This window comes from Cydia pomonella, chromosome 3 (assembly GCF_033807575.1).
Source record: "Cydia pomonella isolate Wapato2018A chromosome 3, ilCydPomo1, whole genome shotgun sequence".
NCBI classification, from domain to species: Eukaryota; Metazoa; Arthropoda; class Insecta; order Lepidoptera; family Tortricidae; genus Cydia; species Cydia pomonella.
In genome coordinates this window covers 13,636,213-13,649,600 of record NC_084705.1, presented here as the reverse complement: position 1 = coordinate 13,649,600, position 13,388 = coordinate 13,636,213, and the positions used below count along the sequence as shown (strand labels likewise).

At 33.5% G+C, this 13,388-nt stretch overlaps 1 protein-coding gene across 1 annotated transcript in view; it reads left to right on the top strand.

The window, feature by feature from the left end:
• LOC133516135 (neuropeptide SIFamide receptor-like) overlaps positions 1 to 10,078 on the top strand; it is a 153,488-nt gene extending 143,410 nt beyond the window's left edge. The window contains exon 3 of the mRNA XM_061848907.1: positions 8,811 to 10,078. Coding sequence (XP_061704891.1) covers positions 8,811 to 9,579 — 769 coding nt within the window. The 3' untranslated portion in view covers positions 9,580 to 10,078. The remainder of the gene's footprint in view (positions 1 to 8,810) is intronic.
• Positions 10,079 to 13,388: the final 3,310 nt, after the last annotated feature.

The following is a 13,388-nucleotide window of genomic DNA, read 5'->3' as shown; positions in this document are numbered from 1 at the left end:
TATATTAATGTACAAATAATAATTTCTAAACATTTATCACCCATACTGAAGTATTACCTACATATATTATTTATTTAATATTTGCGCTGCGAAAGGATAATGTGTGAGTAAGAAACAAAATAGACCGCTAGTATGACAAAATAAGATTTGTACACAATATTATTTTTATAAGCAGTATCGCGTGCATATGATTACTCCTTACATAATCTGTAATAACAAGATTTAAGGCCAATGTCACGTTCAACGTCATTTACTTTTAACACGACCGTCTGACAAATTGTGGCGCCAAATTGTTCGAACGCGGCGGTTTGCTTTCAAGTACTACTATCCTAAACTGCTGCTGCTTGAAATTTAAACTTTATGCCTCCCAAATACCGCTTAACTTACTATAACACTATGCAATTAAATACGAGTCTCATATACGAACCAACTGGAATAATGGAAATTAAACTTTCTCACTGTATTCCGGTGTCCGTAACCAATGCTTATGAACTTCATTGAATGTATCTTAAGGTTAATAATTCAATGTACCTTACCGTTTTAATAACCAGTAAAACTGCAATTCGTTGGTGAGTACGTATATACTCCATTTACATTGATTGATGTATTTTACCCGTAAATGGAATTTGGGTTAATTATAGTGTGCAGTGTCGAAGGGTCTAATTAACTGAATATATTTATTTTGCGAACATACAAGGACCACACCATCAGGCATATTAAAACAAAACTCATATTTTGGTGTCTGGAAAAGTATTATTTAAATTAATTCGATATATAAAGTACGAGCAATCAGCAACCGTGCATATATTTTTTATTGGCACCTGCCTACTAGTACCTATAAAAGGTACTTTAGGTAAGCTTTAATCGTGACTTGTTCATTAATGTAGGGCAATGATTGAATTCTGCCGATTAATGTTAATTTTAGAATAAATCGTCATAAATTAGTTAAAAGTTATAACAATTAAATGTAAGTAGGTCATTGGTTATGTCTCAAAATGAAGCTTCAAACATAAATTAAATGCACTCAAAGGGTACAGGTACGTAATTGATTGGTCTGAAATGTAATATGCTTATCAAAGTTGCGCGACCTCTTATAACTTTATTTTTACAATAATAAAGTAATTGACATGGCTTATTTTAGCGCAATCATATATATTAGGCTTTTATAACTATATTGTTTCAAACGAGATATAGTAAGTAAGTAAGTAAGTAAATATTCTTTATTGTGCACCATACATTTAAAAATAGACAGGAAATGAAAAAACGCGTAAAAGTTAGGTAACAACAGGCGGTCTTATCGCTAAGAAGCGATCTCTTCCAGACAACCTTTGGGTAGCAGGAAACTATGAACTTACAACATTGAACGGGTAGTGCCGATATACATATAATTCAACAAAATGAAGACGCAAACAATATAATACATACCTACATACTAATAAAATAAATACATATATACATACATACATTATATATTATACAATCATAAATAAAGGCAAGTTAAGGCAGCGAAAGGTAAAAAAGGAAGGAAAGGAAGGAAGGAAGGTAAGGATATACCAATAGCAATAACATATCTGTAGCAGGAGATTAGCCTCTAGGGTAAGACACTTATAGGGAAAATGTAGAAGAAAGGTGCTCATTTTTTAAGTGTCCTAAATAGAGCAAAATTATTAAATAGCTATGATAATTCTATACAATGTGTAAATCCCATACGGGCCAGTGCCCGTACCTCCTTTGTCAAATAACAGTAAAAACTTCTTAATTCATGATTACACGGGTAAATTCTAGTACTCAGACATATAATTTACCCGTGTAATCATGCATTAAGAAGTTTTTTAAAGTTATACTTAATTAGGACCCCGTAATTCATTTTTGAAAATTTACCGAGCAGCAGTGTACTGCAAACATTACGAGACATAAAATTACATGACATTATGAGATATGAGTTTTTTTATAGTAGGGAACTGACAACAAGCGTTGACGCTTGAAAATTACTATAAAATGCTCGTATCTCGTAATTCGATTATTGCTTAATATTGCGGACTGTACTATTTTGTATGGTTAATGTTTTCATTGTATTTCTAAGCAAAAGTTATCTCAATATACTTCTTAGGTTTTAAACGGTGGTTACGTTTAATAGTTTGCCTATATTGAATATGATTTTAATAATGGTTGTCGTCCAACCCCGGCCATTGTCCTTGAACCCCCACTGGGTGTAGTGGTGAATTGATGCTCTATATTGTCGACACATTGAGGTAGCTAGTTAAAATAAGTTTTAATTAGTGACTCGAAAATGTACACTCATTAAGCAGAGTTTGGCTTCGTACCTTGTTAAACCTGATATACTGAAACCTTTGGAAAGATACCAGGAATATATATTACAAGTAGGTAAACACAGTGAGCTTGCAATGTCCTGTCGTTCAATTTGTAAGTGCACATTTCGCATAATTGCGAAATTAAAGTAAAAAGCATGCTTGGTTAGCTATCTGATTCATTATCGTTCAGTTATTTTATCAAAATTTTATAATGTACCTAATAATCCTGTACTTTTTTTAATGTCCTTGTTGTGTCTGGTAGCGGAGCTATATCAAATTAATCACATTGCACCTCATTATCGTGATAAGCTACAAGACTGCAGGTCGTGGCACGTCAAGGCAGATCAGTTTTGTCGGTAGCAAAATAACTAAGTAAATAAGAGAAATAACCCTCCTTTCGGTAGTCATGTGGTCCTATACATTTGATACTTATACACTCAACGGTTCATTGGCTCGCTTGCAGCGATTTCGTCTCAAATATCAAAATCTCTCTCCATTCAAATTCAACAACAAAAGATTGAGAATAGAGGGCCGCATAGCGCTACACAACCGAGTAGCATTTCTTTTAATAAGTTTAATATAAATTTAATAAGTCATATAGGCAATTCAATTATCAAATAACAGTAATGTGTTTGTTACGCAATTTTAATTTAAAATGGAAGTAAAACTTATTGGAATTGTTAGTTTCATTTTGCGTGAATAAAATATCTAATGATAAAGAGGCTAGTAAATAATATATCTATTGAATTACATTTTTAAAAACCCCCTACGCTATCATCTGACTCGCGCTGTCCTGGCTTTTTGCCACGGCTAATGGGAGCCTGGGGTCCGCTTGGCAATTAATCCCGAGAAATGACGTAGGCACTAGTTTTTACGAAAGCGACTGCCATCTGACATTCCAGCTTTTGCCGTTTTGGAAAGTCAAAAATCTCATACAAAATGACACTTAACGCAAACGCGTACGTCACGTTTCGCTGTCGAAAATATTTACACTAGGGGTACAGTATTCCCAAATGCTTTCATTGCACTTTGGTACCTATGATAGCGCTTATATGTGTGAGATTTTATACTAACAAATCTAAAATGCAATAATAGTGCATAGCTGACGAGGCACGCGGTGCAGTTATTATCTTTCTTATTTATTAACCTCTGGTATTATTATAAATTTGTTTGCAACATTATCAAAACATGGGTAATATTTGCATACGGCCTCCGTTACGGCCCTTCAACTACCGGTTCCGCTTGTTTGTAATACACTGCGTATGATTAATTTACGATAACACTATGTATTAGGTACCTAATGGTATGTAATCGACGGTAACACTATGTTTTGGTAGCAAATAGACACGAGCAAAAACCACGGTGCTTCAATAAAATTAAGAGTAATACATGTTGTTCTAGTTTTACAAGAACAACATGTAATTTTACTAAATAAAACACTTCTGGCCTAAAAATTGCTACACAGCCTTTATTAACCGAAGCGTAGCGAAGGTCTCCGTTGTAAATCAGGCATTTTGCTTTCGTATGTCCGTATTTTCTCCTCTACCGGTACAAATTCTAGTGAAATTTTGTAACCAGATTCTATGATTATATAGTTTTTTTAGTCGATCCAGTTTTTGGAAAATTTTCAAGATGTAGAAATTGAAATGAAAGATGTGGCATAATAGTACATTACTACAGAACCCGGGACGAAAGGGGTTGCCGGCCGAAGACATATAGTAGACGGCCGAACGAAGCGAGACCGGATAGGTCTGAGGCCGGCAACCCCATATTTCCCGCCGAGGTACGTATATGTATAGTACTTTTCTCAAACATGCAATGAAATAAACAACAAAAAAATCAAAGTTTTATTTCTAAATAAATTATAAGTAAACAAGACAAAAACTAAAACTAACGTGTGTATATTAGGTACTATTTCGCTATATTTTAACTCTGTTTTAATAGAAAACAGATACTTAGGTACTTCATACATTTATATTTATTATCATGTTACTTCAAAAAAGTACGAAAGCACGTGTCTGAACGAACCTTTACAATTGAGAAAATTAAATTATAACCTCTTCTCAATCTCAATAATCAATCAGAACTCAATAGCAATAGGTACTTGTCGCTAGATATGTAGATAAACTAAACTTTATATATATTAAGCGTTGTAGTCTAAACTGTCGAGTTAAAGTTTAAAATACTAATAAGTTTTTGGCAAAAATTTCATTTTTGGTACAAGCTTTTATCGCTGACTGTACTTTTCTTTCCACAAGTAACTAATACTCATCGAGACAATTCTAAAAACCCCAAACACAATTAGGTTACGTTGTTTTATCACAGAGTTCCTATGGCCACCTCCTGTCTCCATCATCAGATCATCTCGATGGTATTCCATTGTCACCCGACTTACAGATGCATACAAATTTTCAGCTTCATCGGAAACCGGGAAGTGGGTCAAATTTAACTTGCAAGATTTAATTACAAACAGACAACGGTCAGGTGAAAGTAAATAAAAGCTTGTAATAAAATACAATGCATTTCGGGTTAAAAGATGCTTGTAGAGTACAATTCCCACAATGTTGAAGACTTTTTAGTTTCTGCCAGTTCTTTAAAATATGGCAAAACACGTGTTCTGAGAAACTGCGGGCTTTTTTTTTGGTTTTCCAATTTATAAAATTGTCATAAGTAACCATATATTTCGCCTTTGATTTTACCGGCAGCAAGTTCTGTATAGCCAATTCTGCTTCGGCTCTTAATTTAGGTGAGGTGCAATCAATAATCCGAACTCATATTAAATTATTTATAACAAATAAGATTACAAATAACAAAATTAAATCCGATAAAACAGAATTACAGCGAAAAATTATCAAGTTTCCCGCCAAACCTTTTTTTTTCTATACGGTGAGAGACATGTTTGAGTAGACATTTTTATCGCTACCTAATATTTAGTTGAAATATTAATATTTCAATGTGTATATGTATAGTTAAGAAATTTTTTTTATAATAATGAGTTATTTGTTTTGTTCATGTGGATTTATTATATAAATAAAACTGCACTAAGTACATACCAACTCGTTTATTGTTTTTTTTTAATACGCATAGTGGCAGAATGTCATGATCCCTGTGCCACAAATTTATGAGGAATGGAAATTAAAAAAGAGGACTTTGCCGGCCTATGCCTGCAAGACTATATGAAATTCCATTTACGACCTCTTGTCCTAGCCGCACCTGAAACGTAATACTTCGCAGCCTATTATAAGGATCATAACATCAATATTTCATTACATGTTTGAGAAAAGGACTCAATAGCGTTTTTGGCGCTTAAGACCATTGCGAGTTCCCTGCGATAACGATTCAGCGAATAATTTTTTACTTTTACATTTTCTAAGCTTAACGCGAGGTCTACCTACAGTTCACAGAGCCACTATTAGTGCAGCGTATTTTAGTTTTATTGTATGCCATTCTGACATTTCTGACACAGAATAGGAGGTCTCCGAGAAAGTGGGCGCAAGCGAAAGGGCCCTTATTTTGGGCCTATAATAAAGAAGGCACTAATATGCACGTATATAGGTAGGTTGCTACGTTGCTAGTTATTACTCTAAGCCAATTATATTCAACAGTTATATATTAATTGAAACATTCTCATGAAATCGTATTAGAGCCCAGCATTATTATAATTGTAATAGCTTAATTTAACGAAAACCATTGTTTGGAAGTATTACACTACGGGGTTAATTGTCACACCTTTTGAACCTTGGTTCCTGTATCTAAGCATTAATTAACCAATTACACATAGGTTGACCTCTAAGTTTAGGTTATACTAACTTAGTCAATTTATACTTAATTATTTTTTTAATTTCTGAAAATCTCTAGACACTCGCATAAGAAGGCACTCACTGTGTTTCAACAAAAAAACGTTGAAAAGACAAATAATAAGTAAAAAAAACTGAATCCGCGGCACTTACATTGCAATAATAAAAATCACTTAACCGTAGGTCTTAGACCTGGGAAACCAATAATAAACTAATATGACTGGGTTATCTGACATATGTGTATGGTTTGTCCTTTACGATAAGATTTATTTTTCATCTTGGAAAAAAAGAAGATAAGCCTAGGTTTAGTAGAATTGTTGAGGAAATCCGGTAAAATACCTTCATACACGTGTTTGAGAGACCGAAAAATATTTACCTCTTAAGGAGAGTATGTCTGTTATTTCGAGCTTTTGCAGGATACAGTTTGGAATTACAGAAATACGAAATTACATTGTACTTTGCTGGCTCGCTCACTCATGCCAACGCGTTTTCAAATATCGTTGGTGTACTTGTTCCAAATACCATTGATGTTGTACAGTCAAATTTAAAGTAAATAAAAGTGTTCAATAGTTTTCGGGGTATGTTTACAGTTTCTGAAAATTGAGCACGTCATGTCGGAATATATAAGTGCAGCGACGTTATTTTAGTTATCGATTAAGGACCAAAATGTATTTTCAAATGAGCAATGGTATTTATAACTATTGTAATTAGATTGGAAACTTTAATCAAAATTATGGACAAATACGACGCACGTATTAAAAGATGGATACTAGTAATTTTAATGGTTGAATAACGGCCCAAATCAAATCGGACCGTAATTTTGTAACCGTTTAGACAATCAGTTCAAAACTGACAATATTCAGATTTCAGGTTCGCTGTGTAGGTAATCATGGAAACATGAAACGAAGCACAATGTAAGTGTCTAAATTTAGCTTTGCTGCCTATTCAACATTGTTATTCTAAGATATATTAGGACAGGTCACAATATATTGAATACTTTTGAATATCTCAGAGTCCCACGGAAGTTTCATATCCAGGTTGTTTTTTTTAATGACCTGCAATAATTTACAGGGTAAACATATAGACCACACTGAGCAACTTATACTACGGGACCAACCCCGAAATCGCGTAAAAATTGTTTAGTGCAAGTCATTAAAAAACACCTTGTATATTCAAATTTATTTTCTTTGGATTTTAATTAGATCTTTAAACTTATGGTTAGTAAGTAAGGTAAAGTGGTTTTCAAGACACTTTGTAGATATTCTGATCCGTCTGTACTAATTTTCAATGATACCTAATTCGTCGTAAATATACTTTTGTGTTAATGAGTTAGAAATGTTTATACGAATAATCTTATAAGTATTTTTTCTCAGATTATAATTATCAGGTCTAGATACGATATGAATCATTTTTGTTTGAAGAAACGTCAATTTTGATACTGACATATCAGATCCATGTCGTATCTAGAACTAATATTTTACGTATCTTAAAGTTCGAATCGGGCCGTAGGTGCCATATCGTTTTATTTAGAGACAATTTTATTAAGTGTTTTTGTAAATTTATTCACGTGTATACAGCATTTCATATTTTTCTACGTGTACCCATTAAACACATACATATCTTGAATTAAAAGTAAAAAGTGTAAAGGCATTTGAACCCGACGGCCATTTTGTATTTGGGATCAATCTGCCCAGCCATAAAATAGGTTATAAATAATAGAGCTGCTGCTTAAACCGTTATTTGCCAGTAATTTGCATAACCCCAAAGGGTCGGAAAATCGTAACAAAAAGTTTAATTTCAACTTCTTATTGTGTCTTTTATGCTCCTGTTTCGTAGGCAACTGGGCAACCGAGATAGCAGGACTATTTTTTTTTGGGATTTTGTAAAACGATAATGCCTTGAACGCTGCCTTCGAACCAGACGAACCAATTATTTCGCAAGACTGACTAGTTACTTACGCCCAGTTGGTCTAATTTTTTTTCCAGTTAATATCCTAGTTGTTATTTAACTTTCAAAGAACGTGGTTTAGCTCCTAATTAAGAAGAATGTGAATGCAAAATATAGGTAGCTATTATCTTATAGCTTTAAACGAGCAATTCTATATATTTTTTTAATCTCTCTATATTTTTTATATATTTTGGGGATCTCGGAAACGGCTCTAACGATTTCGATGAAATTTGCTATATGGGGGGTAATTCCACGAGACTGTAACGTCAGATACCAATTCTTTCGTGTGTTCTTACATTAATTAAGCAAATTTAAGTGTCTGTATGTCTGGCGTAGCCCTATAAGTAGATATCTGCATACTACAATAAAATCTAAAAAAAAAATATTTTAGATTTTATTGTACGACTTTGTCGGCTTTATTGATTTATATATCCATGCCAAATTTCAGCTTTCTAGCACTAACGACCACGGAGCAAAGCCTCGGACAGACAGACAGACAGACGGATATGGCGAAACTATAAGGGTTCCTAGTTGACTACGGAACCCTAAAAAGGGTTCGAAAATAAGGTGGCAAAGCAAAATAGGAAATCAGTAAAAGTAACAAATATTAAAAAACATTATGGATACACATATAGTTATAAAGATAAACCATGTTACATTTTGTCCAAAAAATGCTAGTACCAGTTTTCAAATAAACAGCACTGATTAACTTTACATGTTTTCAACAAACTTATTTTTCTTTTATTTGTTTCAGATTCCTTGCCATCTGGTGGCCTTTGAAATGCCAAATCACCAAGCGCCGTGCACGTCTAATGATCGTGTTCATCTGGATCTTCGCCGTCCTGGTCACCACTCCTTGGGTCTTCTTTTTCGATCTGGTGGTGGTGTTTGAAGACAATCCTCATGTTCTCCTGTGTCTCGACGTTTGGCCGAATCCCTTGAGCGAAATCCTATACTTTGTGATCGGAAATCTAATTTTTTGTTATATCTTACCAATGCTTCTCATTACCATGTGCTACATACTCATCTGGATTAAAGTCTGGAGAAGATCTATCCCAACGGATACCCAAGACGCTCACATGGAAAACATGCAGCAGAAATCCAAAGTAAAGGTCGTAAAAATGCTTGTCGCCGTTGTGATTCTGTTCGTTTTGTCCTGGTTCCCGCTTTACCTCATATTCGCAAGAATAAAACTTGGCGGACCAATTCAAAAGTGGGAAGAAGAAATGTTCCCTGTTGTAACACCACTCGCACAGTGGCTGGGATCATCAAATTCTTGCATCAATCCCATCTTATACGCGTTCTTCAATAAAAAATATAGAAAGGGATTTGTTGCTATTATCAAAAGTAGAAAATGTTGCGGCAGATTACGTTACTATGAAACTATTGCGTTGCAATCATCGAGTACGTCAACGAGAAAGTCATGGCATTACAACAATAACAATCATCCATCAATAACACGAAGATCACCACCCGTTGACAAGAATGCTGTATCGTTCATATTCAACCACACGGGAGTATAAGATAGATGTAAGCTGTTGTTCTGGAACCAGTCTGCAACGCCATCATGTTGGCACGCGCTGTGTTGGCGCATCGTACCTATCAGCATATCGAAAAATACGACTTATGTTAAGTAAAGTTTTGAGTTCGGCAGTTTGATGTTGTCCGTGCTGGTGACTACTCCATAACATACTCGTAGGTAACAAGAACATAATCAGTTGATGTTTTAGTACTGTGTAACTTTTATACGTAAGTCGTCTAAAGTATAAAGTGTTAAGAAGATTATTTTTACACTGATTGTACTTTTGTATCGCGGAAACTGCGAAACGCACATATAGCACAAAGTGTTAAAAATATGTATAAAAATAATATTATAAAGCTGTTTATGCTTACATTCATAGTCGAGGACCCATAAATTGATATTTTTTTCAACGTGATTTTACTTTAGAATTTGTAGGCACCTGGTAAATAAAAGACGTTATTACTCGTATCTGATTTGTTTCATGAGATAATTCTTATATAATCACCCTAAAATTTATTTCAATACGTATAGTCGTATAACATATAAATGACACTAAATTAATAGTTAATATTGCAGTACAAATACTGGTAGAAAATAAGTTTTGGAAAGTGGTTGGTAATAATAAAATATTAAAGTAAATACGAATATAACAAATTTCGTAGTATGTTAATGAATATTTCAACGTAATAATTAATTAAGCGACATTATACTAGTATGTTAGTCAATACAATTTAAAATATTGAATAAAAGATTCACTTTTAATTTCTTTGAAACTTGTATCGCTAAATATTTTAAATTTACGAATCAATGTTTGTGTTGCAGTTATATACATTATTTTTTATTTATGTAGTATTGCTATAATTCATTATACCTTTTAGTCTAAAAGTTATAATATTTTATTTTAATCACAAGGTAGTCAAACGTTGTAATTGTTTTTATTTAATATAAAATGCATGGTGATAAATTAGTAACAATAAATGAGAAGTACTCTGATCAGTACCTACTTAAAATGACTAAGGTACTTTTGCGATGACGACTAATCACGTTATGACGACTAATTTTGAACATGTAATATATGCACAAATAACCAGTTCAATAACTTGACTTCTATAACATATAACTTCTTTAAGCGTTTAATTGTAAATAGTAGATTTATAATGAGGGTCATCAAAATCTTGGAAAGGCTTTGAAAATATTGAAAGATATAGCGAAACGAATCCTCCGTGTTGAAAAAAATTTATTTATTAAGTTACCTGTCTCCAAGTTCCAAAAATTAAATTTTAATTATGAACTAGATTTTTTTTATACTATGTCGGTGGCAAACAAGTATACGGCCTGCCTGGTGGTAAGCAGTCTCCGTAGCCTATGGACGCCTGTAACTCCACTCTGCATCCTCGTTGAGCTCTGGCAACTTTACTTACCGGCAGGAACACAACACTATGAGTGGAGGTACTTCCCCAGTTGGGCTCCGCTCTAGATCTGGAATGACATCCGCTATGCTATGCCCTACCACAAAAACCGAGATGACATTCATAATACCCACAGAGGTGCACGGAACTACGTCAAAAAGAGAGCTTTTGGACGTAGTTTAAGGACATACCCGGGTCCATTTTAATTTAATTTCACTTTTCTTTCCTATTTTCGAAACCTTCGCTATTTTTATGATCCATGACGTAGACTCAGGGCTTCGCCCTTAAGCCGCTTAGAATGCACAAAATAAAATAAATAATATTAAATGCCTTTGAGAATTAAATAAATCTCAAAGTTTATATAAGTACCTATACGTAAAATTATGCGATATTTTTATTCCTCATGGCGCCTTACGTAAGTTGACTTAGTTGATAGTATAAATAAAGCTGTTAAAAAGTAAACTTGTTCTGGGTTAACCAACAAACAGGATTGTTTTCGATTATATGTGAATAATATATATGCAGAACATATTTTCTAGGGTAGGTAATTAAAACGCTTTCCTTGTTACACATTTGAGCGAAAACCTCAAAAGTAAATTTGGGCATAAAAACTGTTCATACAAAATTCACTCTCTTCTTCACTTCACTTCTCTTACGTGTACCTACCCTAAGTTACTTGATTTAAAAGACCTGAGCAAGATTAACCCTATGCATTCAGTAGATTATAAGTTATATTTTATAACAACGGTTTGGAACCAATATTACTAGGTATGATAAACCTTTTTTTTAGTTAATTGAAAATGAGTACATGCTTAAATATGTTCGTCAAATGCCGATAGTCTTTGCTTCATCCATAACAAGTGTCAAGTTGAATTTCATCAGACACTGTTTACTTTTGAAAAGTTGTATCTCACTCAACTGTGAAAAAATATTTTCTTCATAATCAACGTGCTGTCATAACGGTTAAATATGTTTTTCACGTCAGCAGTTCGAACAAGGGTAATTTGCTGCTTAAAAACAGTGAGCAAAATCGCATTTTGCTCACTGAGTGAGACAAAATAACATTCAAGTGACCTTTATATTCGAATGTCATTTCAACGTGCGGGGCCAATACAAGTTCGAAGTATTTGGATTGTATTGTCTTTGTCCCTTTCACGTCATTTTCAAAAAGAAAGAGACAAAAAAAGTGCATAGGTAATTCAACGGTATATTGACGGTTTATAATAGACCCCCCAAATAAGTCAGACCGCATCGTTCCAAAATACCCTACGAGTCTTCATTCGTAATAATTAATTAATGAAATAAACGTTTAAAATTTAATAAAAACACCATATTTTACGTATTTTATTATACAATCAAAACAATGAACTTATAAAAATTTACGCATTTGTTACGCAGTAAATAATTCTACTTAACTACTTTTGACGATCTCTTTAATATAGTTGACAAATAGTAGTATCCGCAATTCGGACCGTATCTTACAAAGTTTTTTTTTACACAAAAAAAGTTTTCGTTTGAACTGTCAATTGATGTTCGTTAATTCATTATTTTCGTATTATTTTATAGAAATTTCTTTCGTTTTGTTTTATTGCGGTAATTAAAGTTAATTGTTAGAATACCTTCAGAAAACATGAGTGAAATAGCGATGAAGACGGATTACAATTTTTTCAGGTTTTATTTTTTGATGGCTGACTGACGTGAAAAATTTTGTGTACTACACGAGATCAAAGTTATTTACATCTGGTGCGCTTAAGAGGCCCTTACTACGCTCAAAATTCTAAATTAGATTCACGAGCGTAGCGAGTCTATTATAGAATCTTTCGCTTGTACGGGACTCAAAACAAACACTCGAAGAAATATCAAACTTTGCTCTCTTGTTGTACAAATAACTATTATCTTAATTATACCTCACGCGCCGAATGTTGATTCTTATTACAGTTCTTCCAATTCCCTTTTGGTTAGACTAAATTAAAAAAAATAATTAAAGAAACATGTATTTACCGTATTTTTATTCCTTAAATGTTAATATGTTTCTAAATAAATTAATGTGCTAGACTTCCAAAAAATTAATTCATACATTTTACGTGACAGGTACTCCATATTAAAATGAACTATCATAGATAACAAAAAGGTAAAAAAACATTAAAAGAGTATATTTTTTACACTTAAATCCACGGGAGATGAACCATTAATATTTACTGAATGGGGTTGGTCAGCCTGCTCGCGTCTTGTGAATCACTCTGTATAAGTCACTCTGTGTAAGAAGACGCGTTTTAAATACCAACTTATTTCTGTTACTTAATGATACCAATTGGATATTACCTCTTGGCAGGCCGCCGATGTCAGCCAGTCAGAACACGGCGGCCTCACTTATTTCGAATTTAAACTAACAAAGTGTGGC